We start from the raw sequence: 24009 nt of genomic DNA on the forward strand, positions 1-24009 counted from the left end.
GACTAAACTTTGCTAATTCTAAGTTAGCAGTAATATTATCCAAAAGCATTTGAAAGTTAACTGTTTGTTGATCGCAAAGTATTTAGTGACAATTATTTTATAGAGCAAATGTGTTTCCAAGGAGACTATTTTCTATTTCGCTGTGGTTTTGGGTTCAGGCAACTGTGACAATGTCCAAGTAAAGACAGAAAGAAGTAAGAGTAAGTGGACATATTTCCTCTACTTCTGTGATTTCAGTTTGGGTTTGAGGAAGAGCAGAAAGTCAACCAGAAAATCCTGCATAATGTTGTGGTTAAAGAATGTTGACACAAAAAATTGTTCTAGAAGCTTCTCTGTAACCATTTAAACCACTGCTGTACAACAAACAAGTTGTTAAGAATAGAAATACATACTTTAGAATAAAGGGTTTGACTTCTATTTCCTAGAGAATACTTTGTAATGAAGGGAATGTGTCTATGACAATATTACTTAGAAAAGACAAAATATCACAGTATACTCCCCATATGTAATGAATGTATTTACTTATCTATGAAATTGGACCATCTTAGATCAAATTTGCTTTTAAGTAATGCAATATTTTCAATTCACTAAAAAAGATCTAAACTATTAATGGTATTTTTATATCAAATTATCTACCTTTCTACACAATGGTAGAGATATTTAATATCCAGTTATCAAAATATCAGAAGTATATTACATGTTTTCTTCATTATATCAAGAAGTGATTTATTCATTCTTAAAGATTCAATGAAGAAAAAATTCACATGTTGAAAGTATCATTCTCATTAACTAAAAACATTCCAATCTGATTATCAGTAAAGAGCATAGTAGAAGCCGTAGGAAGCAGCTAAAAAATAGATGCTGGAGTCAGCCAGCCCATGTCCTAATAGCAGATCCACTCCAGGCCAGTTATTTAAACTGTAAAATCTCTGAATCCCAGTTTTCTTTGTCGGGAAAATAATAAAACCTATCTCATAGAGTTGGTACATTCTATCAATTAGCTTTCACAAATATTTAGCTCAGTGCTGGCACAACAATGAACAAATTTTTATAACTGTCTCTTCACAGCTCCTCCCTGACCTTTGAAAGTTGTGAAATACTTGAAGTCAACTTTTTTCCATGTCTCTACGTTTTGTCCTCTTTCTCCATTGTGAGGCTTTTTCTTTTTTCTTTTTTTTTTTCTTATTGTCTTTCTACCTTGCCTTTCCCTACTTGCATTTCCAAAAATGTCCATTATATGTAGGATGATGCTAGCAATCTAAAGTCCCCCACTCGGGGACGCCAACAAGTCGGCATTGCCCCCCATTCAATACCTTTCCTTTTCATGTTTGGCTGATCTTGATTACAGAGTAATACTATCATGAATTTTGCTTTTTAAATATTTTAAATAATTCATCACTATTTGCTCATAAAAAGATGACCAAGAGTATTAAATATATTTGTAGTTGAACCCTGCAATGTTTTTCAATTATTTTTTTTCCACAGTAACTGGCAGGCCATTATGAATGATTTACAACAGATTATTCTGTGGTAAGGTAACTATAGGGAGAAGTAACTTACACTCGCAGTTGCCAGACCTAAAAGAAACCAATATACAAGTACTTGCAATAAACCCTTGATAAGGAAATGACCAGTTTTCTATTCCCATATTATGCTGTAATTAATCTTTAAGGAAAAAAAAATCTAAGAACGTTGGATGAACTTATTCACCCTGGCCTGTAGACAAGGGTCCACTTGGGACTGGACCCAAATTACCCAAAGATAAACAATTTAAGTAGAAAATACTTTAGCCAATAAATATAGGCTACTCATGTTTATAATAAAGCAGAAAGTGTCACAAGTTTCACCTTATAGACTACAAAAAAAGACAACAAAGATATCATAGGAAGGAAAAGCCATTTGGAGGCCATTTTCAAGGCTACTGCAGTAACCGGCATTTCTTTTCCACACCTAAAGGCATTTCTACATTTTTATAAACCAATAAAATAGTCTGAACAATGTTACGTTGCAAAAGCATGCTTTTCCAGGACAAGACAAAATCACAAATTCTTAGCAAATTAAAATAACAAACCCAAAAACTCAGACAAGGACAAAGACTATCTGGAGAGGAAGGGAAAGGATTAAAAGATCTGGGACCCCTGTCACATGGTGGGAAAGTCATGTAGCCACCAGAGCCCAAAGGTCCAGGAAAACCACCTACCCCTTTATATCAGTAAGTGAAATGCATATGAAATACATGGATGTGTTAAAAAACAAACAAACAAACAAGCATGTATGTATAGACATATGTAAAACTTAAAATCAATTCCATTTTGAAAGAGAAAGTTCCAAAATAATACCAGAGTTGTTCTAAAATGGGCTCTGATCCTCTGAAAGCCTGAAAAGTACCTACCACATTTTTGGGGTACATTTTTTGTTACTACATAACTCAAAACAAATTATGGTCAATTTCTCATTAAGAAGAAAACTAAAAGTGAATTTTTCAAAGACGCTTTTTAACTTTAGAAACTTTAACTTGGTGTTGAATAGAAGTTAAAATAGAAGTTAAATCTTTTCCAGAGAAACTGGAAAATTCTAGTATTTTTTTTTTGAATTTTATATATAATAGAGGTAATCATACCAAAATATTTTAAAGCACCATTAACCATCCCCACCAAATAAAAAATGAAATTAGTTTGATAAAGAAAACACACTAATAAGTGAATTTTTAAACTTAATTTATACGATAAAAATAACTAGGTATTTAAAATTGTATCTAATCTAATATCTTCTATATCTTATTTATAACCTCATATTTTTGAAATGTGTATGCTATTCCATCTAAATCTCTATACTAGTTATTGCATAACACAGCCCATTGTGAATTTTATGTTTATATAATGTAAATCCCATTTTCTTATAAAAATAATGAAACAATTGATAGACAAGCATTGATTAAAGTAAAAAAATTGAATATGTTTTCTATTGATTCATAACCAATGACCACATATTTAGTGCATTAAAACAACACACATTTATTATCTTACAGTTCTGTGGGTCAGAAGTCCCGCATGGGTCTCACAGGGCTAAATTCCAAGAGTCAGCAATGCTGCACCCCTTTCTGGAGTCTCTCGGAAAGAATCTGCTTCCAAGGTAGCCATTTTCTTACTGGCTGTAAACTTGAGGTCCATTTCCAGCTTCCAGGGGTGACTACATTCCTTGGTTTACAGCCCCAAGGAATCTATCCTTCATTTTCTCTATCTTCATATGGGTCAGGTCCTTCTTCAGTCACATCTTTTTGCCCCATTCCTGCTCTGTATTTTTCCACTTTCAATTACTCATGATCAGATTGGGCCTCCTTAGATAATCTGGAATAAAATTTCCATCTCAAGGACATTAACTTTAATCACATCTACAAAATCTCTTTGCTGTGGAAAGTACCAGGTTCCAGGGATTAAATTATGGCTATCTTTGGGGAGAGGAGGGAGTTGTCATATTTTGCCTACCACAGAAATATTATCTAATATCTGAGGACCAGATAGTTTCTATGTAATTTAAATTCCTCCAAGGCATTAGAAGGATGATCATCTAAATTCAAATTATGAAGCTACTAATACTAAGTCAATAATAATACCTAAAAAAGAAATCTACAAGCTGATGTAATTTGTTAAAATAAATGCAAATGGACTTACTATAAGGCTAATAAGATAAATATAGCAGTGTGTCAGAACAAAAGTAGAGCATGGCTAAGTAGGGTTTGTCTCAGCATGCAAGAAATGTCCAATATAAAGAAATATATCCATATAATATACTATACTAATAACATTCCCATATTAACAATTTAGAAGAAAAACACACAAAATCATCTCAAAAGATTCATTATTAAAAATTTATCATGCAGTATTTGTGAAAACTCCCAATAATCTAGGAATAGAACTAATATTTGAAACCAAAGTCTGAATCAATCAGAAACCCATTTTAAACATCAGATTTGGTGAAAGACTAGACATTTCTACTTAAATTCAGGAATAAACCATAATTTATATTTTAAACTAGTAGTCACTCTTATAGGGATATATCCCTCGGGGAAAATATTGCCTAAGTATGCAGAAAAAAAAATATATATATATATATAAAACATTAATAAGAGAGATTAGATTGATTTATAGCTATGCTATAAATGAAATGAGATAGATTTTATATTGTCTTATAACCTTATATGGTAAATGTTCATATTACAAAGTTAAATAAAAGTTTCAGTGGATCCAATTTGTTGTTTAAAAAAATTGTGTATGTTCTTATGTATTTGTAAAGACAAAGTCCAGACATAATCTCGTTAAATGAGTAACAATTGTTACTGCTGGGAATGGGAATGGAATTTGGGTAAGTGAAAGCAGACTCAAATTTACAACACAACTTCTACACTTTTTGAGTACTTAAGATAAACTAAGTAAATAAATATATGTAAGAAGTGATAAATAATGAATAAAAGGATTAGATAAAACTAATAAAATGTAGTCAAATATACAATACATAATAATAAACAAATGAAAAGTTGGCCCACACAAATTTCTTATCTTAAAAAGTTCTCAAAAAATGTCTAAGAGTTATTTTCCTCACATTTAAATCATTCAAGAAATTACTGTTAAACGTTGGTCTTTCAAAATAAAAAAGTAAAGATATTAAAGGTTGCGGCTATCATTTGGTAAGAGAACTAGAACAACTGGAAAGAATTATACTGCAGACTCAGAAATCAATGCTGGGGAGATCTTAATACACCTCCCTGCTATGATCTCCCTGTGTAACACATTTGCTAAGTTTTCATGCCTTGGGAGGTTATTCTTGCAGATAATTTTCACATATTGCTAAGTACACTGTGTTGGACAAAGGCATTCATATTGCTCAGGGAAAGATAATGCTGTGTTTAAGGAGCACTTTCTTTCACAGGAGAGCTAGGAATTCAACATTTGGCAAAATCAGCTTTCCCAGGCACCATTTCCCCCATTTTCCCAAAGTCATAGAACTTTTCTAAAACAAAAAATGATCATATATTAGATCTATAATTACAGATTGTTACTTTTGTCTATTACATAAAATTTTTTAAATCTGGAAAAATTAATAACCTAAAAATTTCATTAAAATTGAAGGTATAATAAAACTCATAAAGTTATCTAATTTCTATCTTTGTAAGGATTTACCTCTCTCATATAAGCAAGTTTAGTCCTCTTCAATTGCATATAGATGTATTTTTGTTTTACAAAATAGATTTGTTTTTGTTATTTTTGTCAATAAACAAAACACAAAATATTATAAATAAGCAAAGGAAACCGAACCCATTTGGAAATATAATTTCATATTATCATTTATGACAACATCAAAGCTAATTTAACCAGAGAAATACATATTAAAGCATGTATGGTCTGAAAAATATTAAAATGTCAGAATTATTTTCTTGTACCAATATCACTAAAACTAATTGTTCTCCTCCAGTAGGTAACTTTTGTCTTCCTACTGTGTTCATATTCCTCTTTTTGATCTACTTGTCTCAAAGTCTCTATATCAGTAGTTATTAAACTTTACATCAGACTCACATGCAGTTGCCGTTAAAAATCTAGTTTCTTGGGCTTTGACCCCAAATTTTGATTTATCAGGAGCAGAATGGCCCCTAGAAAACTGAATTTTAATAGGCATTTCTAGTAATTTTGAGGTACTCTGTGGATCAGAGCTTGAGAAATAGTGTTCTTCATATATTTTTTTCAAGAGATAAATATACAGATCATTTCCAAGAGAGTATCATTTATTTATATATAAATACATTTATATTCATAATACAGATAATTTTCAAGATTCTCATTTACATATAGAGTCTCATATATTTTATATTATATATAAAAATATCTAAATTATTTATATATAAGTGAGACTCTCCTGAAAACTATCTGTATTATAGGTATTAAGCTTGGATTGTCATCAGGGGTTTTAAATTTACGATTATCTACTAATTAAATTTTAAAATAATCCATTTTATGCCTCTGTTTAAAAACCATTACATATACATTATTTTTCCACCAAGCTATAACCTTTGAACAAAATTCTTAACACTCTGCCGGTCATGATTAAATGTGCTTATCTTTAATGGATTTTAGGAGTTTTAACCCGCCACACGATTTTTATATACAGTTGACCCTTGAACTACACATGGGTTAGTGGTGCCAAACCATTGCACAGTTGAAAATCCACGGTTAAATTTTGACTCCCCCAAAATGTAACTATTAATAGCCTAGTTTTGGCTGAAAGCATTACCAATAACATAAACAGTCAATTAATACATGTTTTGCATGTTATATGTATTGTATACTATATTATTACAATAAAGAAACTAGAGAAAAGCAAATGTTATTAAGATAATACAGAAGAGAAAATATATCTACTATTCATTAAGTGGAAGTGGATCATCATAAAGGTCTTCACCCTCATCATCTTCATGTTAAGTAGGCTGAGGAAGAAGAAGAGGAGGGGTTGGTCTTGCTGTCTCAAGGGGTGACAGAGACAGATGTGGAAGGGGTAAAAGGGGAAGCAGGAAAGGCAGGCGCACTGGGTGTAATTTTGGGAAAGCACACTGTAATTTCTGCCCGATTTTTTGCTTTTCGTTTATCTAGAAAGGTTCCTATAAGGCAGCAATCCTTCTTCCACTATTTGCTTCAGTGTCAGTACCCATATCATAGAAGTGTCCATGCCGTAAAAGAAGTCAAAAGAAGTCTTGAATAATCCGAACCATTCTGCCAACTTGTCTAATGTCAATTTGTTTTCTGGCATTGCTTCTTCTCTGTCTTCTTCCCACAGTCTGGCACTGGTTTGGAGGCACTCATCACCATCAAGTTGTCTTCTGTTAATTCCTCTGATTTGGTGTCTGTTACCTCTTGAATCTCTCCACGATCCATATCTTGGGACCCTTGTCCCTTCACCTTTTGTTTTGTTTTGTTTTGCCATATCCACAATCTCTTTTGTGATTTCCCTGATTGGTTGTGTCATAAGATCATGTACAACATTTAGACACAGTTTTCTCCAGTAGAATTTTATGTTTCAGGCTTCATGGCTTTTTCTATAATAATGATAGCATCTTCAGTGGTGTAATTCTTCCAGACTTTCATGACATTCTCTCTGCTGGGGTTCTCTTCTATAGCATTGACAACCTTTCCATACAATACCATGTGTAATAAGCTTTAAAGGTCCTCCTTATTATACAATCTAGAGGCTGAATTAGATACATTGTCTTAGGGGGCAAGTAGACCATTCAGATGTCTTCAGTGTTGAACTCATGGGGTTCTGGGTGGCTGGAGACATGTCTAATATCAAAAGAACTTTAAAATGCAGTCCCTTACTAGCAATGTACTTCCTGATTTCAGGGACAAAGCATTGATGGAACCAATCCAGAAAAAGCATTCTGTCATCCAAGCTTTCTTGTTATACAACCAAAAGACTGCCAGCTGGTGTTTATAGTTTCCCTTCAAGGCCTGGGAGTTAACAGCTCTATAGATAAGGGAAGTCCTGATTATAAACCCAACTGCATTTGTACAAAACAGTACAGTTAGCCTATCCTTTCCTGACTTAAATCCTGGGGCTTGTTTCTCTTCCTTACTAATAAATGTCCTTTGTGGCATTTCTTTCTTCCAGAGTAGGACAATTCTATCTGCATTAAAAATTTGTTCAGGAAGATATCCATTTCTCCTCAATGAGATTCTTAGTGGCATCTGGAAATGCTTGTGCTGCTGCTTTGTTGGCAGAAGCTGCTTCTCCTGTGTTTGACAATTTTTAAGTCAAACCTGTTTTTAAAATTATCAAACCATCCTTTGCTGACATTAAATTCTCCAGCTTTTGTTTGAAAAAGCTGGAGAATTGATAAATTCTTCATCTTTGTTTTGCTTTAATTTATCATATAATAATTTTGCTTTTTAGGCCGGGCACAGTGGCTCACACCTGTAATCCTAGCACTTTGGGAGTCCAAGGTGGGTGGATCACCTGAGGTCAGGACTTCAAGACCAGCCTGGCCAACATGGTGAAACCCCGTCTCTACTAAAAATACAAAAATTAGCCGGGCATGGTGGCACATGCCTATAATCTCAGCTACTGAGGAGGCTGAAGCAGGAGAATTGCTTGACCCCGGGAGGTGGAGGTTGCAGTGAGCTGAGATTGTGCCACTGCACTCCAGCCTGGGAAAGAGAGCGAGACTCCATCTCAAAAAAAAATAATTTTGCTCTTTAAAAATCATATTTGTGTCTATTAGTACGCCTTTCTTATAGCAATCCTGCATTCACATAAAAGCTGAATTTTCAATATGAGACAAAAAGGAATTTTGCAAAAAGTACAAAGTTTTTGCACCTGCCAGCATAGCTGCAGCAACAGTTTCACAAATTTCCTTTTCTTTTTTTTACAATGGTCCTTACACTGTATTATCTCAAAATGGTGGGCAATTGCAGCAGCAGACCTCAATCTGTGGTACATATCAAGCAATAAAACCTTTTCTTATAATGTCACAACTTTTTTTCTGCTTTTTGGGAGCACTTCCAAAATCACTAGTGGCACTTCCTATGTGTTTCATGATGTTATTCAGAGTTTACAGTATTGCACTAAACAATGAAAAATACACGAAAAACCACAAGAGATCTTTTTCTTTGAGATAGTGTCTCACTCACTCTATCACCCAGGCTGGAGTATAGTGGTGTGATCTCTGCTGAATGGGGCCTCGACCTCCCAGGCTCAGGTGATCCCCCCACCTCAGCCTCCTGAATAGCTGGCACTGGGCACACATCACCACATCTGGCTAATTTTTTGTATGTTTTGTAGAGATGGGGTTTTGCGATGCTACCCAGGCTAGTCTCAAACTCCTGGGCTTGGTCAAGTGGTCCGCCCCTCTTAACTTCCAAAATGCTGGGGTTACAGGCTTGAGCCACCACACCTGGCTGAGATCACTTTTTACTGTAATACACAATTTATTGGAAAGACAAACTGCTCCCATGGAAATGATTAGCATCACATGGCATTTTAAGCTGATACCTGCAACAGTTGAGCTCACCAAAATAGCAACAGGAGGTGGCTATGAAATTATTACAGTAATACAATATGCACTACAGTTAATTTTAGGCAATTATGATTTAATATTGCATCTTTACATTTGTATACATTTATCTCAACTGCAAATGGCACTATGTATGTTCTGTAAATGTTTGTATATGTAAGTTGTGATATATTTTAAATTTTTATTATAGTAAATAATACAGACTAACATCTATATATATTTTTTGCACTCATGGCATAACTTTTTATTTTAAAAAAATATTTCTGTGCAACATGATTCATCTACAAGTTTTTAAAACTGTCAAAACTTTCCAAAAAATTTTTTCACTATATGTATTGAAAAAAATCCACATGTAAGTGGACCCAAAAAATTCAAATCCATATTGTTAAAGTCAAAGTCTGTTTACATGACATCAACCCATAACAGTTAGACTTGATATCCTGTATACATGGTAAGTTTCCTCTCATCCATTCTCTTCAAATCAGAAATGAATATAATCAATCCCCATACCAGTGAGACTACTGAGCCTACATAAACAATAATGAGATTCTATTTACTTAGAGGATATGTTATCCATTCTAAGAATTAATCATACATCATCTCATATTTGCAATTGCATTTATTCCTCTTGAAATTTCAGGGCTCAATAAAGCCTCTTTCAAATTATAAAGAAATGGATAGAAAAGAGAAAAAAATCAAATAAAATACGTTAATGCTTATCAGTGGTTCTTACAATAACAATAATTTAAAGGACTTCTGGCTGGGCGCGGTGGCTCACGCCTGTAATCCCAGCACTTTGGGAGGCTGAGGGGGGCAGATCATGATGTCAAGAGATCAAGACCATCCTGGCCAAAATGGTGAAACCCTGTCTCTACTAAAATACAAAAATTAGCTGGGCATGGTGGCACACGCCTGTAGTCTCAGCTACTCAGGAGGCTGAGGCAGGAGAATTGCTTGAACCCAGGAGGCAGAGGTTGCAGTGAGTCAAGATCGTGCCACTGCACTCCAGCCTGGCAACAGAGCAAGACTCCGTCGAAAAAAAAAGATTTCTTAGAACAACACAAAAAAATGATCAGTGCCGTAGACACAGAGCTTCTAAATTTAAAATCAACAATGTTACTTTATGTTATTGTTTGATGGTAGTCCAGTTTTGCTATGTCAATGATATTTATGTCATTTATGACAGGAAAGAATAAAACAGATCTGTGATTAAACCTGGTGGGACTTTATTAACTAATTTGTACAGATAATGAGCCAATATTTGTGTGTGAGGTCAAAATTGATGACACAATATTTTCACAGTCACTACATTGCCAACTGTCATATTGTAGAAGACCAAAAAGTTACAGATATTGCTTACAAATTTAGTCAATCCTACAGATAAACTGAGCATTTACATTATTTTAGATAAAGCCTATTTCAAAATGCATTATAACAGTTATTCTCAATTAGATTTTAAAACATAATTACTATGACAATAAATTATTGTAATAGTTTTATGTAGTAATATTGTTTTATAATAATTATATACACAATTACATTATTACAATAATAAATACAACTGAATTTTCAAATTGTACTATCCAAATTGTTACATGTGGGCTGCCTTCACACTAAGAACTGCTGTGTGAAATTTGTAATAGCAGATATATGAGTTTCAAGTTAAAGTTGGTTTACTCGGCACATACTTGGTATGTACCACTCCTGGAGCCTGAAAAAGGGGTGAGAAAAAGTATTACAAATCTGTACAAAAGACTGAAACATCTTACCATACAATTGCAAATCAAGTAAAAACAATAATAGAACTAGCGGGTTTTTCTCCTCTTTCTTTTCAATCTAAATAAAAAATATAGTCAAGCAGGCAAATAAAGATAACTCCACTTTACTAGCATCACAAAGTAGATTGGTAATTCCACATGGGAAATTATCACAGCAATTCATCATTAATGTTCCCCAATAATTTTATGCATGTCTTCTGCATATATGCATAAAACTGATATGCCAAATAATCACGCTGCAGAAAAGGTGATTAAACAAAAGATCTACTTGTCTCTTAAGTACATGGTAACTTGGACTGGCTCAGCAGTAAACATTACATCATAAAGACAAGCATAACATGTGGTTAAGCAAGAATTTGAAAGGCATGAGGAAAGGAAACAATAAAAGCCTCTACGAGCCAGTGTTTCAACCACACTACAGTGATCCCCATGTCTTTATTCCTGGAAAAATGAGACAGCAAACATTTCCAAAATAAAACTGCTAAGGCTATCCTTCATTAAGAAATATGCACTCACCTCCATAGATCCAGGAAACACGGCATTCTTTTTCTCCTTTTCATGGAGCTCCAGGGATCTCAGCTCACAGGAGAACCCAGTCCCTGCCTACAAATTCTCACTGTGAGCCATAAGGCTCCCTGTACACAATGGGGCTAGCTGGTGAGCAGAGAACTAGAAAGCAAATGATTTAGATTGCCTGATGAAAATGTTAACACCAAATACAACATGCCATCAGGATTGAGCACCAGGACAAAAATAGCTATGACAAAGCAGCAGTGGAAACTATTCTGCAGATAATTTGGTTGGCAAGAATTGACCAAAGAAGACTAACTCATCAACATGATAACTTGGTCTAACATTGAATTCAGTTGAAAATGAGTATTTTCTGTTATGGTTTTTTCAACTACTGGTAAATTTATTCTACTGTTGCCCTCATGTTGCTCTGTCCTCACCATCCACCTAGCTGCCCAAGATAAAATCAGAGTGATTTTAGGAAAAGAAAATTCCAAAATATTAAGTTAGGAAAAGAAATTTCCAAAATATTAAGGATTCTTTGAAGCAATCTTGTCCTTTATTCTTAGAATAAAAACTAAAATGTAGTCTAGCAAAGTTGGCATCTTTTAAAAGAAAAAAAACACTAAAAAGCACTCAAAATCTAGGCCTCAATTGTTGTTACAGTACAAAAACAATAATTATTTTTGTTTATGCTCATGGGAGAACATATGTTTATGTTTATTATGTTTATGCTCATGGGAGAACATAAAATAAAGGCAAGAAAAATGCAACATAACAGACATCAAAAACCCAACTGGGGAAAAATAAGCAAAGTAATTGAAACATAATTAAACCATATGATTTGTATCCATGCAGATCTTTTTTTATGCATACATATTTATATATTGTTTAACTATTATATATAGCACATTATCATCCATTTAATTGCTTCAAATTTACAATATGATAACACAGAGAAGAAATATGGGCTAAAAGTTACTAAATACAACAATGAAAAATGTAGGAAAACGAGAAATAGACAAATTAAGTTTTTAAAAATACATGATAATTTAACAAAATTGATAGTACAGAAAATATTGACTGAAGAGTCTTGCTTTCAAATTGTCATTGAAACCGACTTGTTTATTGACTTGCTGAAGCCCAAATATTTTTGATCAACACATATGCTACCAACAGTTTGCAATATACACCAATATGTACTCACATACATTTTTATATAGGTTCATTACATAAAATGATTAAGAATTAGACTAATGAAAAGCCTAGTGTACTAGTTTCCAATAGCTACTGTAACAAATTACCACAAACTTGGTTTACACAACAGAATTTTATTCCCTCACAGTTCTAGAATGCACAAGTCTGAAGTCAAAGTCTTTTCAGGGCTGTGTGTCCCCCAGAAGCTCAAGGGAAGATTCCATTACTTGCCTCTCTCAATTTTTGGTCAGTGCCAGCATTCTTTGGCTTGTGGATACATCACTCCAATCTTAGCCACCATGGTCTCATTACTCCCTCCTCTTCCCTGTGTGAAATTTTCCTCTGCCTCTCTCTTACAAGGACACTAGTGTGACATTTAGGGTCCACTGGGATAAGCCAAGATAATCTCCCTATGACAAGATACTCATTCATATCTACAAAAGACCTTTTTTTCAAATAAGGTAATATTTACAGATTCCGGGGATTAAGAGCTAATGTCTTGGGGAAGGGTAATTTTCAGCCTGACACAGTCTACCCTCTGGCCTTCAAAGATTCACATTCATCCCACATACAGTATACATCCACCCCAATCCAATGTCCACAAAAGTCTCAACAATTTACAGTGAAGTTCAAATTCTTATCTAAATAATAAATCGCTCTAAAGTCCTAAATCTTGTTATCTAAATCAGGTATGGGTATGATCCATCCTAGGACAATATCCCTTTCCATCTGTGAACCTATAGGCTACAGAGCAAGTTATCTACTTCCCAATTACGATGTTAAGACAGGCAAAGGATAAGTTATCAACATACCCATTCAAAAAGAAGAAAAGAGTCACTGACCCTCTGCAATGCTGAATCCAGCAGAAAAAATTCCATCAGATTTCATGACCTAGGAATACCCCTCTGGGCTTGAGGCCCTGCCAGCCTTGGAATCACTATTCTTTTTTTACTTGAAAGATAGTACATAATTGAAGTTGAGTAGTTTTATCAGCCTGCTTCCTACCTATAAAAATTTTGAGCGTCCAACAGCCTTCCCTCACTTTGTCTTGTCTCTGTACCTTTCATTCCAAACTGGCAGAGTTTCTGCTGATATAACATTATCAAAACCTTGTAAGTTTCCTGTATATATAATGAGGATTTACACAATTAGACAAGAGGCTCCTCCCCAGGTTTTTCCTGGATAGTCTCATATCTTTATTTGTGGCTTCCACTGGGCTGGTTGAATGGATTCATGAGTCCTGTACCTAATCTCTTTTGCACTAGCAAACTTTGTCTAGCCACAACCTTAACCTTTTTTCCAGCATGCTTGTGTAACAGTGAATCTGCTAATTTTAACATCTTTTGTAATCTATATAAGCAGGATATTTCCCAAATCATCAAGTGCTGGCTCCTTTTTGCTTAACAGTTCTTTCCTCAAATATCTTTTTCTCCTCACACTTTACTATAAGCAGTGAGAAAAAAAAATCATGCTCTATCTTTAGCACTTTGCTTGGCAATCTCGTCAGCTACATATACAAGTTCATCACTTAGAAGTCTTACTTTCCACACAACTGCAAGACATCATTTAGCTAAATTTTCTGCCACTTTCTGACAAGGTGTCACTATTCTTCCAGTTTCCTACAGCATGTTCCTCTTTCCTCCTTTATCAACAGTGTCTTTAATGTCCATTCATCTAGCAACAGTGTGTTGATGATGCTATACATATTTTCTAAGATGAGAAAGTCTTTCTCCACATGACCTCCACTTCTTCACTGAGCCCTCACTATCAATCTTTAACATTCATATTTCTACCAATAGTCTGTTCACGGCAATATAGACTACTTCTACCATGTGTCTCAAAATTCTTACAGCCTCTATACATTACCCAGTTCCCAAGCCACTCTACATTTTAGGTACTTAGGTACTTACTCCCGGAAACAAAATCTGCATCAGTCAGGGTTCCAGCAGAGAAACAGAACCAGCTGAGATATATGAATGTATGTATATACACATATACATGGCAGAGATTTGTTGCAAAGTATTGGTTTATGCAAGAGTGGGGACTGGCTAGGCAAATACCAATCCATGAGATAGGCAATTAGGAGGTGTAAGTTGGAAACTCTCACACAGGAGCTGACGCTGTAATCCATGGAGAGAATTTCTTCTTTCTCTAGGAAACTTCAGTTTTGTTCTGAACTTTCAACTGACTGGTTCATGCCCACCAGAAAATCCAAGATAATCTCCCCATCAGAAGATCTTTAACTTAATCATTTCTACAAAGACCTTTTTATCCAAATAAAACCATATTTACAGGTTAAGAAGTTAAGATCTGATATTTCTGAGGGGGAGGCATTTTTTAACCTACTACCACTAGTATTTACAGAAATTCATCTAAAATTTCCTTGGATCTGACCCACAACTTTTTATTGAAATTTTATTAATTTCTATTTTTACAAGCCTATTATTTTCTAATTATCCCAAAATATAGACCTTCTCTTTAAATGCCTTTGTTATTATTTAGATATGTTCCATTTAAACATACTTTAGGATCACTTGCACTAGCCAAAACTGGTTCTTTGTGTTCTATTCCCTGTTTACTGTTTGGTGTTCCTCTGTATCCATCCATGCAGTAAGACTTTTGAAGAGTCATCTCTTATCTTACCCGCATCTAATGGATCCTCAAGCCCTGCTGGTACCTGTTTAGTTCATTTCAAATCCGTCCCACTCTCCCCCTCCCAACTCTGACCACTCTCACTTTAGTTGTTACTAGAGGTGACAGAGCTCACTAACTGCTTCCAGTCAAAAGTTTTAAGTAGGGAAGTAGGGCTCCCATTACTCTCAGAATTAAGTGCAAACAGCACAGACACCTAAAGCCCTTCCTGGTTTGGCCTCTATCTATCCCTAAAAGCTCACCTACTGTTTCTGTCACTTCCCTTTCATGTACCGCATGGCAGCCTCAACTACTGTCAGTTCTTCTCAGAGTATGCTTTCTTCTGCCTCTATATTTTGGAACATGCATGCTACACACTCCTGCCTTGCCAGGCCAAACAACTAGCACACTCATATTTATCATCCAGAATTTGGCCAAGAGAGTTGTGTTTTTAAGAAGCCATCCCTATGCATTTTAAATAGGTGAACTGTATGTGAATTATATCTCATAATATTGGTTTTTTTGTTTTTGTTTCTTTTGAGACAGAGTCTCACTCTGTCACCCAGGCTGGAGTGCAGTGGCATGATCTTGGCTCACTGCAGTCTCCACCTTCCAGGTTCAAGCAATTCTCCTGCCACAGCCTCCCGAGTAGCTGGGATTACAGGCGCCCACCACCACGCCTGGCTGATTTTTGTATTTTTAGTAGAGATGGGATTTCACCATGTTTGCCAGGCTGGTCTCAAACTCCTGACCTCAAGTAATCCACCTGCCTTGGCCTCCCAAAATGCTGGGATTACAGGCATGGGCCACCACGTCTGGCCTGCATTTTTTTTTTTTTTTAAACAATGCATACCTTTCGACAATGCCTGCAGCCTCATGTAAGGTTATACACATCTTCCACAGCCTTTCAGGCTCCCCCCATACCTATGTTCATAACATTCACACTGTGTTGCCATCTATTGGCTCATTTGACTCCTTGATGGCCAGGCCATGATTAATTAATCTTCATATTCTCCTCAATTAGTACAATGTCTGGCACAAAGTAGACACTCAGTAAATACTGCTGAATAATTGAAAGAATATAATCTTTAAACATAGCAATTCATGGTTGAAACAAGTTATAATAAATCTATCTGGTGTTAGACCTGAGTTTACAGTTTCCTGAATTGAAGTTAATTAGGTATAATTTACTACTTAGAAAGTAAATTACTTTTAGGATTGACAAATACTAGCTTTCAAATTCAAAGTACTGACATGTGAATGTACTTGTATTTTGAAGCAATATAATCATTTCCTAATAAATTATAGTGCTAGCCATTAATTTTAATTCTGGGAGTTAGTGTTCATATGTATCAATCTGCTTACAGGGATGAATCACCATTAAACTGACATAAGCTGCGTTTAATTAGCTTTAAAGCATTTTTCCAAGAGCTTCTGTCCTTCCATGTGAAACTCCATTAATTTTCTTGGCTGCCACATTATAGAATAAAGTGAATATGCCCTTTATAGTAGAGCCAAGTCATTTATTACAACTACTTAAAACCATTATTCCCACACAATGGAAGAATGTTTATTGCTTTGTGTCACAAAATATATAAACTTTATGGATTTTTTTTCTATTTTCAAAGCTTTTCCACAAATTATAAGAATCCATTTACACAGCATAATGAAAACCAAGTTTTCATTAATTGTTAAAAAAAAATAGCTTGTAACGCTATCTGTTCTTATTTGGAAGAAAATACAGACCAGAAGAATTGTTTCCAGACATCAGCAAATTTGAGACACTTAACCTATTAACTGCTTTCCTAACAGGATGCATTTCCTGGCATAGGAAACTTGGCTTCCTCTTTGCCATTCATCAAGAAAGAGAGGGGAACGGAAGAAAAGAAGTAAAGGAACCTCTCCTGTGTTCCCCAATCCATTGGGCTGGAGTGGGAGAGTCTCACTCAGTAACTCCCAGTTTTTTACCCACTAGATTTAGGAGGAAAAATTCATCTCAATAACGTCTACTACCCCAATCACATTATTCTTTGCCTCAGCACCTTGTTTGTCTATCTTTTTGAACTTGGTAATTTAGTTTTTGCTTGTTTATCCTTTTACCATCTATCTCCACAACTAGGCTGTAAGCCTCCATGAGGCAGTCACTGTGTTTCCCTCACCACTGAAGCTAAACATTACAGGGGTGGAAGGAATATTGGGAGGAAAGAAAAAAAAGAAAAGAAGGAAATGGTTAAAATCTAAAGGGCCACGCTCCCTGGAATGGTAAATTATTCTAGTGCAACAACTCTAGACAGGAATAAGTCTTGAATAAAGTGGGAGCAGGCAGGGCAAAAACAAACCCAAATCAGTGTCTGCTTGGGGATAAAAGTGAGAAACAAGCAGCCATGGGAAAGGAAGGCATCTTCTAAGCACTCCTCATTTTATATTTTATATATATATATATACATACATATATATATACATATATATATATATATATGTATATATTTTTTGAGACGGGGTCTTGCTCTGTCACCCAGGCTGGAGTGCACTGGCGCAATCTTGGCTCACTGCAACACCCACCTCCCAGGTTCAAGCGATTCTCCTGCCTCAGCCTCCCGAGTAGCTGGGACTACAGGCACGTGCCACCACGCCCTGCTAATTTTTTGTATTTTTAGTAGAGACGGGGTTTCACCGTGTTAGCCAGGATGGTCTCCATCTCCTGCCCTCATGATGCGCCCGCCTCGGCCTCCCAAAGTGCTGGGATTACAGGCGTGAGCCACTGCACCCGGCCTATGTTTAATATTTCTTTTATCTTTTTAGGTTTTATGAAGATATTTCAATAGTATCATGTTCAAAGTAAATATGCGCTCCTCACATTGAATTATGGTCTACACAGACTTGCCGGTCAGTCTGCCCTTTCTAACATTGTTTCTACGGGAGAATGAATTACAGATTCCAAATAACTAACTCACAAACATTTAGAACACAGTCACAACCTAATTTTTTTTTTTTTTTTTTTTTTTTTTTTTTTTGAGAGGGAGTTTAGCTCTGTCGCCCAGGCTGGAGTGCAGTGGGGCCATCTCGGCTCACTGCAAGCTCCGCCTCCCGGTTTCACACCATTCTCCGGCCTCAGCCCCTCTCCGAGTAGCTGGGACTACAGGCGCCCGCCACCACGCCTGGCTAATTTTTTGTATTTTTAGTAGAGACGGGGTTTCACCGTGTTAGCCAGGATGGTCTCGATCTCCTGGCCTCGTGATCCAGCCGCCTCGGCCTCCCAAAGTGCTGGGATTACAAGCGTGAGCCACTGCACCCGGCCTTCACATCCTAAATTATATCCAAGCTCTCATGTCTATTATCTCTTATTTCCCTCTTCCTCTTTTTCCTTCTTTTCTTCCCATTCACCTTTCTTTCTCTCACCTCTCTTTGTGTTTCTTATTCTCTTTCCGTCATACACGCACAGCCACATACACACACACACACACACCTACTTTATATTCTGAAACAATAACATAAACAAATAATCACACCCAGTCTTATATCCAGTTACCAAGTCTCATAATTTTTCTTAAATAACAGCAATTATGGCTCACATATGTTGAGCTCATGCTACCCTATTGAACCCACTCCATGCTTATTAATGCCCTAGTCGAGGCCTTCTACTTCATGCCTGGTCTGTCAAAACAGCCTGCTAACTAACACCCTGTTTCCAGTTTCTTCTCCTTTCCAATCATTCCACACACACCAGGAGCTCATACACTGCCTCTAAAACAGTTCTTTTTACTATGTTCTCTTTTTTTCTCACAAAACTTCAATGACAAATGAATAAGGTTTACTTTTCAAACTTGCAGTCAAGGCTCTCCATTTTATGGCCCTAGCCAAGTTTCTACCTTTACTTTCTAACACGCAACAGAGACCCTTCTCTGCAGATTCAGGACCTCATTAAGATCATTTCATTATTTCCTGGGCACACCTTTAACCATCTCACATATGTGTCTTCATTCAGATGAGTTCTCTCTTTCCTGTCTTCCTTTGATTCCCAGTCATCCTTTCACGAACAAATCTGGCGCAAACCCTTGGTAAAATTTTTTCAAGCACCTCAATAACAAGATTACCTTCCTATACTCTTTCAGCACTTAGAATAGCCCCATGCATTTGTGCAATGTTTTTACAATTTTAAAAAATTTCCTACATAAGCTTCACAACAACCCTATGAAGTAAGCATTATAAGCATCTACACTATTCACACTTAGAGAAAAATACTCAGGGATGTGAAGTGACTTCTCCAAGCTCATACTGCTGAAATGTAGCAGTAGTCATCTCCAAACCCTGGCTTTCTGACTCCATATCAGATTCATATTTGGCACATAATATAAAGAGTTGGTAATTATTTGCATCATTTTTTTCAGTCTTCCAAATTAAATTATAAGGTTCTGGAAGGTAATAGCATTATATAGAACTTGGCCCACTACATAATCATATACAAGATGAAATTCAACGAAAATTTTATTAAGTAACTTTAAGAGTAGTTTAATCCCTCTACCCTATTTAAGAAGCTTTGGTGATACCTCTCTCCCTCTTATGTACAATATTTAAATTCTGAAATCTCAACTGAACACTTTGAGATAAATGTGATAAAAAATACACCTCAGCTATTACTTCAATTCTTAACCTAGCTCCGCACAAGGCAAATTTCAAATTTCTTGAGGGTAGGTACCTTTGATGAATAAAATAAGATCTGCTGGTATTTAAATGTTGGCCATGAGTTGTAGGAATAAAATGTGGGGGCAAACTATATTTTTAAAACTCACCTGAAGTTCAGAATCACTTGGGACACTTGCTAAAAATGTAGATATCTAGGATTCAGATTCAGTACTTTCTTAGTCATGTTTCTCTACCCCTGATTTTTATTGAACACAAGATCCCAAAGAGTATACTATGAAACAATAGATGAGTGGTAAAGTGACATCGACTAAAGGCTCAGCAACAGACCATGATGTTTGTGTTAACCACGCATTTGTTTGGGCATGAGTGCTTGTGGTTTGTGACTCACACTGTTTGCAAAATTCTTCCTGGTTTCTAAAAGAGGATTCATCATTTCAATATTTTATGGTGTTTCACAAGGAGCTTCTACAACATCTAAAATCTGGAAGTCACTGAACAAATAATAGGGCATCTGAGAGAAGAATTTAAATAACCAAAAAGGATTTCGTAACAGGAAAAGAACTTCATCTTTTAGAACTGAAATGAGAAGGTACTCACAGGCTCTCCCCGTGTTCCATCCTGCCCCGGAGCACCAGGGGATCCTGCTTCTCCCTTTTAATGATTTGACAAAAAGAAATAGAGAATTCAGTTTTGAGGTCTGCTTACCAAAATAACAATATATAACATTACATATTAAAGAACATTAGATACAAACAGAAAAATTAAAATTACTTTTGGACTACTGATATTAACTTTTCCTGACATCAAATAACTTTTTCAGAAATTCATAAAGTGACTATATAAACAACAAAAATGTGTACATAATGGCAGATAATTGAGTTAAGTTATAAAATAACTGTGGTACTGTATAGTCATTCTTATGAGAATAGACCATCTTACTTCCAAGGTAAATGTGACCAATATTCTATATCAGTCCTATTCATATATACTTTTTCATTTTTATTTTAAAATTGATCACTATGTTGGACCTAATTTGACCTTGCCTTCAAAGAGTTACATTTTAAAGTAAAAACAAAACTTTCATTAGGAATGGAGTTATTTATAGGTTATTAGTTGAAATTATCTGGCACTTTAGTATATATGTATTTAAAATAAACATCTATAATGCATATTTTAGGTAGCTGTTAAATTATAATTGTTTTTAGTGATTTTAAAGGTATACCTTTACATTACTATGCTCAAGTTAAGCATCTTATTTTACATCTACGTTTTGGAAGCTAAATTTTTTTCCCAAATGAATCAATTACTAGTGAATACAAATGTATCTGACACTTCTTCTACTAAAACGATAAATATTAGCTGAATATAATCCTAAAATGTATAATATCTGCAGATTAGTACAACTATTAAACTGTCTGAGCAAAATAAAGGATAGCAAGGAAGAGCCTGTTGACACATATACACACATGTACACACCCCAGACTTTTTGAAATCTAACAGTCATTATGAGCCATGCATTTGTTTCTGTCCAGCAAAATGCTGCATCACAACAAGCAAAGTTCTCTGCAAGCAATTTGCCACACTTGTTTCATACCAGAAATAACATTTTATCCTAGATGAAAGCAAGATAGGAGGTAAAATAAAAGCATTTTTTCCCGTAAATGTCTCAAATACCTGAGTTGAAATAAGTTTAAGGGAGAAAGAGTCTAAGAATGCAATGCACTGAAGCATATTACAACGCTGTCATCCATAATTTCATATTCTAATGAATTTCCCAAAATTATAGAAAATAAAGCACAGAAGCACCTCTAAAATTTGGCAAACATAATCAGTACTTAGAAAAAAATTCAACCATATCACATTACATAAACAACAGTTCTCCCACTTGTATGAATTCCTGCATTTTATTAGAACTGTGAAATGCCAACTAAAGCTAAATATTTCATCTATACCAGTTTTATTTATAAACACTAGTTGAGGATAGAAGGAGCAAAGATTAATGCTTTCCTGAAAATTAACCAAAGTAGAGGGAGAGAATTATTGCTAATCCAATAGCTCTACAGAAAAGCATATAAAAATACTGGAGGAAAAAATGTTGGATCCACTTAGTTTGAAAGCTAGTTTAAAAAGCCTGAAAAATTCAAGACAAGGGATATGTTAGATCCTAATACTATGGAGAAATAATGCAATATTTTATCTGAACTTAACACTCATATCAATAGTCAGAAGGAATCTCTCCTATTAGTAGTTCTCAAATATGGTCCTCAGACCAGGCAAGATCAACTTCTTCATTTAACATGGGAACTTCTTCAGAATATAAAATTTCAGGCCATACTGCAGCATATTAAGCCAGAATCCCTGGGTGGGGGCCAGCAATCTGTGTTAATAATTCTTCCTGGTGATTCTAATGCAGCCATTTGAGAACCAGCCCTGCTATAAGTCATTAGATGATTTAACTTCTCCTACTTCCAGGTACTGTCGTATGTGACTTATAAAACAATCTGTGGTTAAATTTTCTGTATTTAAAATAAAGAGGGTAAGGCACTTGCCAAATAGTAGAAACAATTAATTTGAAATTATTAGGTTGGTGCAAAAGTAATTGCAGTTTTTGCCATTAAAAGTAATGGCAAAATACATGATTAGATGACTACTTTGATTTATAAAATCATGACTACTTTGATTTATAAAATCTCTACTTTTTTCTCTCTGTCCATTGACCTAATATCATTTTATTTTACTTAGCAGGAGTTTTAAAAACGTAAGTAGCCATCGGCAAGGTTCATCAATAATGAAGTTCCACCATTATTTGAGAATTTAACTTATTACATTCTTCCTACTTTATATTAGACACTTAACATATGAACTGAATAAAATATCACATTCTTTATTATCTATAGCAGTGATTCTCAAAATTTAACTTCATCTGAATCACCCAGAAGGTTTGTTAAACTGCAGATTGTGGACCCCAACCCAGAGTTCCTGATATGGTAGGTCTGGGCCAACCCCTGGAATCTGCATTTCTAATAAGTTTACAGAAGGTGCTGAGACTGCTAGTCTTGGACAACACTTTGAGAAACACTACTCTAGCCCAGATCTCAAAACAGACTTACAGACTCTTTCTGCACTTATGAATCCCTCTCTTCTATGAACTAGTATAACATTATATAGCTTTTCACTTAGCACTGAATTTTATTATGCTAAGTTGTTCAGCAGGTGTCTTGTTTATATGTGTTATTTGCTTGACTTGCACATTCTTTTAAAGGTAGAAAACATAATTTATAGGAGTTTTTTTAATCACCTACAATACTTAGACTAGTGCCAAACATAATATAAAACTACAAGTACCCTTCTTTACAATCATTGGAGTATATCAAGGAAGGAGGAACAGACTGACTATTTATTCTTCAATGTTCTATTTCAAAGGGATAAAGGAAATGGGAAAAACATTTGTGGATAAAGCACTAGCATTTACTGTTGGACAATTATGCAGTTAGTTATTACAAGATAATGGCCAGTCATCTTTACCTAAGAACACTCTCTTCATTTTTTAATAATGGATTTTAATAATGTTTCATCAAGAAATGAAAGGATAATTTCTACTTGGCATTTTCCTTGAAATAATCAAATGCAAGATACAACCAGCCTGTGAAATTCAATATTGTTACCAGAACTTAACCTGATCACTTGATTACTTTTATGACCTGGATAACCTGGTGCAGGTCAGTTTGTTTGGCATTTGAAAAAGTATAAAACATGGTCCCATCTCCAATTTATTGTTTTTCTATTCTATTATTAACTCCCTTCTTGATATAACATAATTGAGAAAATGTCATGCTTAACATTATTTCTCAATCTCATTTCTACAGCTAACGTCAAAAATGATTTATTCCACAACAAAACAGTTCTTCAAAAAAAAGGAAATTTAACTAAAACCAGGCATGTGAAACTTGCATTCCATGTGTATTTCCTTTCATGCTGTGGTCTTTGGTATTTACCCCAAAAAAATAAAAGGATGGAAAGTAATTTAGTTTGCTTATAGCAATCCTCAAAATCAGGTGGAAGGTATGGTTTACTGATCATGAAAATATAGTTTAATTTTGAGGAAGATCCTTGCTTTGTTAAGGAAACACTTTATTTTGACTTTGATCTTATGGCATAGTTTATTCTTCATTTGTAAACAAATCTCTAGCATGC

At 35.1% G+C, this 24009-nt stretch overlaps 1 protein-coding gene across 3 annotated transcripts in view; it reads right to left on the bottom strand.

Annotated features, from left to right (window-relative positions):
* COL21A1 (collagen type XXI alpha 1 chain) overlaps window positions 1-24009 on the bottom strand; it is a 188441-nt gene that overhangs the window by 23529 nt on the left and 140903 nt on the right. For 2 of the 3 annotated variants that reach the window (XM_054685901.2, XM_054685900.2), the window contains one exon: window positions 20413-20466. In XM_054685901.2, coding sequence (XP_054541876.1) covers window positions 20413-20466 — 54 coding nt within the window. Of the gene's footprint in view, window positions 1-11349; window positions 12231-20412; window positions 20467-24009 lie in introns of those variants that run through there. The other variant, XM_016955689.4, reaches the window with a different exon arrangement.

The sequence above is a fragment of the Pan troglodytes genome, chromosome 5 (genome assembly GCF_028858775.2).
Source record: "Pan troglodytes isolate AG18354 chromosome 5, NHGRI_mPanTro3-v2.0_pri, whole genome shotgun sequence".
Classification (NCBI taxonomy): Eukaryota; Metazoa; Chordata; class Mammalia; order Primates; family Hominidae; genus Pan; species Pan troglodytes.